At 47.9% G+C, this 6,572-nt stretch overlaps 1 protein-coding gene across 1 annotated transcript; it reads right to left on the bottom strand.

The window, feature by feature from the left end:
* Nucleotides 1-4,770: 4,770 nt before the first annotated feature.
* On the bottom strand, nt 4,771-5,795 carry LOC100282054 (chlorophyll a-b binding protein 2). Its single transcript, NM_001154967.2, has one exon. It carries the CDS (start codon nt 5,725-5,727, stop codon nt 4,933-4,935), a length of 795 nt encoding a protein of 264 aa, NP_001148439.1. The 5' UTR covers nt 5,728-5,795; the 3' UTR covers nt 4,771-4,932.
* Between the last annotated feature and the right edge of the window lie 777 nt (nt 5,796-6,572).

Raw genomic sequence — 6,572 nt, 5'->3', positions numbered from 1 at the left:
GATGAGAAGAGAGCACAGGATGCAAGGGAATGGGAAGCGGCTCAAGCCGAGAAACAGATGTTGGATAATCTTGCTGATCGCCTCAAGGGAAGTGAGTGAGAAAAATGATACTATAATTATGTTAGTACAATTTATTTATCTTGACTTTGCTAACTTATTTTGCTCATTATATTTGCAGAGATTAGATGTGGCGTAAACTATTTGGCCGATGAGGCGCATGCAAGATATGTTCAGGATAAAATGGCGACAGTTGAGCTGATGGAGGAGGAGGAGGATGACACATCTAGATTGAGTTAGCTTATCGCTCTCGCAGAGGCAGGATTACATGAAGAAGAAGAGGACGACACATCAAGGTTGAGTGAGCTCATCGCACTAGCTGAGGCAGGATTACGTGCTCAAGAGGAAGAGGATGAGTTTATGTCTCAGGCCGCCGAAGAGGTAGAGGCGGCTTATTACAAGAATAAGTTTGATGAGGCTAAGGCTGAGGATGAGATATTCTTCCAAGCTGCAGATGAAGCAGAAGCCAATTATTACAAGAGAACTGTTGACAAGTGTGATGCAGGACAATGCAGCAAGTGGAATGAGGTTGTCGTTGAGGATTGCGCGACGGATGACTCCGAAGATGAGATACAAATAAACAAGTTTTCTTTTAAACATGATACTCACTGATAGTAACGAAAGCGTAGTACTATCTCAAGTTCTTTGTGAGATACGCCCAAGTCTCACCTTGAACGGCCTCTTGCGGTTCACAGAATATTCATGTAGCCATCGTCTCAGTGTAGGCAGGTCCTTGAAAAGTAAGCCTACCTTAATCTCAATGTTGTCGGCGTTATCCGGAGCCTCTAGCAGTTCATCATCACGTCCTTCAGCATATGCACGGGTGGAATGACTTAGACTGCTAAATTCATGTACTGCAGGGTCACACTCCGGACACAAACATCTTATGAGTTCAATTTCTTGCTCGGTCATTTCTTGAACCGGACGGTAATCATCAGAATCTAAGGCCCGTGCAGCCTCATATGGCTCCTCCTCATCCTCAATCTGAACATCAACACTATTGGATGCCCTGCATATGTTGTCCATATTATATGACACAGGCACATCAACATAAGCACCATTATCGATTTGTGGAGATCCTGCATCGGGTCGAAGCAAGAAATACCACATTAAAAAGTCTAATCAAACGAAATAACGATGGATATGAACAACGTGTCAAAGACACTTACTAGGATGATCCTGAACTGGATCCTGGGTCAATGGGATCTCTTGGTGGGGTACCACCGGATTAGAAGCCCCATAAACGCCAGGAAGAGGACGAGAAATCCCATACTCGTGCGGCCCCGATTGAGCATCGGGCACAACAACCACTTCTTCTAGAAGCTCTACCAAAGGAGCTTCAATACGAGATGCATTGGGAATTTGTGGAGTCAACCCGACTGGAGCATCACGATGAGTAACAGATAACGGCTGAACAACCACATCCAAACATGGTGGAAGCATGGTCTTCACGATTCTTACATATCTCACCCAATCATCTTCTGAGGCAATGGAGATCAACCGTCGGACAACTGTTCCATATGTAATATGGGACAACAAACCCTGAATTGATATTTCAGGGTCGTTTATGTCGCAACTAATCTCCTCACAAGCTCGAGCGAAAATCTTGTCAAAAGATGGTCTTTCATCGAACAACATGGTCACGATCTTCATACCATCAAAAGTAACATTCCCATAAGCATCTATCCCCACGCTTCCTCCATGGTATAGTGTCACTAGGGTGTCCATCTATTGCAAAAATGGATTACTAACTTAATAATGGCTACATACTTAAGCCTAAAAACTTACTAAATAATAAATAAATAGTAACTACTTATTAACTAATAACTATATAGTAAATATTAAATGACCACATCAAACGAAATTACATAATCTATGAATAATGTACGAAAACAAATTATACCTGAGATCTCGTATTAGTCCAGCAAACGATGGAGAAGGTCAAGTCGGAACAACACCTACGTACAAAAAAAACTATTGTCAATAAAAAATTTGGCAGCACTTCCCCTGTAAAGTGATGTTTATAGAACCTGCAAATAAACGACAACACGATGGTTGCCAACACAGAAAACATGTAATATCAATGCGCTAAACAAAATGCTAACTATATAATCACTAAGAATTTACTAAACACTAACAATATGCTAAGCAAGAAACTAGCTAACTATTTTACTAAACACTAACAAGAAAATATCTAACTATTTACTAAACACTAAACAAGTGGATAGCTAACTAATTACTAAACACTAACAATAGCTAACAATATGCAAAACACTAACAATTTAGTAACTAAGTAACTAACAAAAATAAAAAAATTTACCTACTGACGAAGCTCCTTGCGGTTGGCGGCGCGCGGTTTCTGCGGGGGCGGCGGGCGGGGCAGCCGCTCGAAAGCGGCGGCCGGTGCCGGACCGGGGCGGGTGCGGTGGAGCTCGGGCGGCGCGCGGGGACGGCAGCGTTCGCGGGCGCGCGCGGCGCGGCGCGCGGGGCAGCCGCGGTGGAGCGGCGGCGGGCGCGCGCGGGGCAGCTCGGTGCGGTGGAGCGGCGGTCGAGCTCGAAGCGTTGGAGCTCGGTGCAGCCGCAACAGAGAACAGACGCGGAGAAGAAACCGCACGCGCGGTTAAGTCCTAGCTCGGCGCCAAGATCTGTGGCGCCGAGCTAGGTGCCACGCCCGCAGCCACGTCAGCACTGGCAGCCATGGCCACGCCAACACTTGGCGCCATAGGCTATGGCGCCGAGCTGTGTTAGCTCGGCGCCATTACCTATGACGCCCAGCTAAGGGTCCAAATCTGAGATTAATTTTTTAAGGTCTAAACATGATTTTAATTCTGTTTAAGGGCTAAATTGCAAAAAAAATCGGGGAGCCGGCCCGAGTCCCGAGGGCTCCCTCACCGGAGAAGACTTCTTGCGGTGACTGCAAATGGTCTATTTCAGTGAGATTATTTTATCTGTTCGATGAAAACCCTTTCCCGCACCCCTTGATTTTTTTATTTTTCTTTCCCAGAGCATATGATTCTTAAATAGCACGCATACATATAGGAAAGAGAGAAATAAAAGTAATATTTAGATGGAAACATTTCTCTCACATTTCGTCTAATTTCTAGGTACAGTTTGGATAATGAAGCTAAGATTTAGATGAAGATCATCTCCCCCCTCACAATCCTATTTTATTTAACACCAATTTATGCTGGGATTTAAATAAACATGTTTTAATACCAACTTACGATCATTATTTGTTGTGATTTTTCTAGATACGGCGTGCTCCTCATTTTAAATTATACGTACCAGTTTTCAGCTATGTCTCTTGCAACCATGATGAATGATTTAGCCAGTACCATTGTGTTGTTGCTGAAGGATGCAATGTTGGTTTTATAGTTCATAAGACGGGGTCTAATTTCCCATTATACGAAGGAAGTTGGGGTGTCTTATATGTAGCAGGCTAAGGGGTTGCTTGGAGGTCCATTGAAAGCGGATATGCGCTGTAGTAAATGAAATTTGCGTAGCTCTGGTCCTCTTGAAAGAAGGTGCTTATGTTTAGGTATTTGATTTATTTTTGCCTTTGCTATAGATCTTCTTCCCTTCTCACGCGAAACAACTCTTTAGAGGCTTCGTCTATCTGTCTCCGAAGCTTTGTCAATATAGGCTCGGGCCGGTATACATCTACATATGAAATTATAACCATACTCTTTCTATGACACAATCACCATGCATAATTGAAGGGGAGGGGTGCAATTATGCCATTTTCAACTCCTACATGCCTTTTTCTCTCTCTGGAGGCCGTCTCCCCATTTTCTGAAGGCGACTCCGGACTCCGGAGGCACCGAAGCTTTGCTTCACTTTGGGCTCTCTATCGGCTTTGGCTCCGTTCCTTTATACAAAGCTCCGTGTTTGTTTCGTAGCCCGGAGTTTCACTTTCTTAAGCTTTGACTTTGACCTATACCTTTTCCCTCAAAGCATGCCTGAACAATGATTTGTGTCAATATGGACCTTTCACCAAAGACCTTATCAAATACAAGGTCAACAAAGCAAACACATCAGGTCTCCTGAAGAAGGCTCTAAAGAAGTAATGTGTCTGATATGCCGTATGCGTTTCTGGTATTACATCATTTGAGCTACCATTTCCATCGTCTGGTGCTGTTCACATGGGCGGAGAGGTAGTTGCATGTAGTTGTAAGTTTCTCTTGCCATTCACGTGATTGTTGAGATCGATGTAATAGTAAGAACTCCCCAAGTGCCACAAGTTGCTACAAGTCAGCTAGTGTGACCGTTAGGCTTCGATAGTGGCCATGTCTGCCGGAGGAGAGATATGTAGTCACTTCACTTCTTCAGACCGGCAGGTCATCCATATGATCAGGTAAAAAACTATTTTGGACTACAGCCTGCGCACAGAGTGGAGTGTGAAGTTTAGAATACGAGATCAGATAAAAGATAGAATGAGCAAGCTGCTGGTGCTGGAGACAACCTGGAGCAAAGATAATTTAAGTCAAAGCCAGACAATAAATTTAGTTTTGGTCTTCTGGATGCATGAGTTTTAAGTTTTTATGTTGTAGATCGTTTTTTTCACAGGTCTTCACGTGAATTTGGCTCCAATTGTCGTTGTCAGCATCAACTACGATTGCAACCTACTCACTCCGTTCTTTTTTATTCGTTGACCTTGTATTTTAGGACGTGCTCACAACCTGATCATCAGTACGCATAAATGAAGACATAATATATTTACAGCATATTTTATTGTTCAGCTCCACAGCATGCATACAAATACACTAGCGGTACAATCTCTGGCTCCCAAAGCTCCCTTCACAAATACTGGTGCAACCTGCAGTACGTAGGAATACGTACGTCTACGGTACACGCATGCAAGCATCATGCCCTCGCTCACTTGCCGGGGACGAAGTTGGTGGCGTAAGCCCAGGCGTTGTTGTTGACGGGGTCGGCGATGTGGTCGGCGAGGTTCTCGAGGGGGCCCTTGCCGGTGACGATAGCCTGCACGAAGAAGCCGAACATGGAGAACATGGCGAGGCGGCCGTTCTTGATCTCCTTCACCTTGAGCTCGGCGAACGCCTCCGGGTCGTCGGCGAGCCCGAGCGGGTCGAAGCTGCCGCCAGGGTACAGCGGGTCGACCACCTCTCCGAGCGGCCCGCCGGCGACGCGGTACCCCTCGACGGCGCCCATGAGCACCACCTGGCACGCCCAGATGGCCAGGATGCTCTGCGCGTGGACCAGGCTCGGGTTGCCGAGGTAGTCGAGCCCGCCCTCGCTGAAGATCTGGGAGCCCGCCTTGAACCACACCGCCTCGCCGAACTTGACGCCGTTGCGGGCGAGCAGCTCCGGGAACACGCACCCGAGCGCGCCGAGCATGGCCCAGCGGCAGTGGATCACCTCCAGCTCGCGGTTCTTGGCGAAGGTCTCCGGGTCCGCCGACAGCCCCGCGGTGTCCCACCCGTAGTCGCCGGGGAACTCGCCTGTCAGGTAGCTCGGGGGCGAGCCGGACAGCGGGCCCAGGTACAGGACGCGGTCGGCACCGTACCATGGGCTGCCGGACGCCGCCGGCTTGGGCTTGGCGGCGGTCTTGCGCATGGTGATGCGGCCCTCGCCGAAGACGTCCCTCGTGCCAGCCGCCGGCTTGCCGACGAGCGCGCGGGAGGTGATAGCCATGGTGGCGGCAGCCATGTCGATCAGATCGCAGCTGCTTCTGATGCTCTGCGTTGTGTATGCAGTATGCGTGTGATGGCTGTGTCATAACAGAACACAGCAGCTACATTTTATACAGTTGGGTTTCGATAGCAGGTCATCTTTTTCCTGAACTGCGATTGGCCGGTTGGTCTCGCCGGGGTGGCTTGGCATCTGACGTGGCTCCTCGTGGGCCCCAATGGCCTATCACACATGAATCCTGGGGTGTGCCACGTAGGAATGGGCGTAGCTAATCAGGAGCTGCCACTTGCCATCGTGGGAAAAAATGGATGAGATAGGATGGGCTTTGTTGCCCCGCGCTTCTTGCTATTTGTCAAATGCATAATCAATGAAGTCTTTTTTGTTGATTCATCGAAATGGATCATGTGTATCTTTCTCGTTCATCGGGACAGTCGACGCCGTCTACCTCCTGATTCGCTCCTCCTCGCCCAGCGTCGCCTCACGGCGGCAGCATGAGGAACGAGAAGAGCAAGTAGAGGGAGAGGAGTGCTCGGACTGCGGTGGGACTGGGCTGTACGACCGCTGCAAAGGAGAGTGCTTCGTCTTCAAGCAGCTCTCGAAGGAGACGACCACCAGGGCACGCAAGGCCGCCAAGAACATGGCCACCAGATACACTTCAGGGTACTGCTATGCACATCGTTAATTAATTCCTTGCTTGCATATCTACATATCCATCCTCACCTCTCACCAAGCAAGAACATGACCAATTTCAATTGCATTGCATCTGTTGCAGGTTGTCCACCAATGGACCTACTGCAAAAAGTGCTCCTCCACCCGCGTGCCTGTATAAAATGGAAGGGGTTCTACCAACAATCAACACACAT

The sequence above is a fragment of the Zea mays genome, chromosome 3, assembly GCF_902167145.1.
Source record: "Zea mays cultivar B73 chromosome 3, Zm-B73-REFERENCE-NAM-5.0, whole genome shotgun sequence".
Taxonomy (NCBI): domain Eukaryota; kingdom Viridiplantae; phylum Streptophyta; class Magnoliopsida; order Poales; family Poaceae; genus Zea; species Zea mays.
This window is presented reverse-complemented; position numbering and strand designations above follow the sequence as displayed.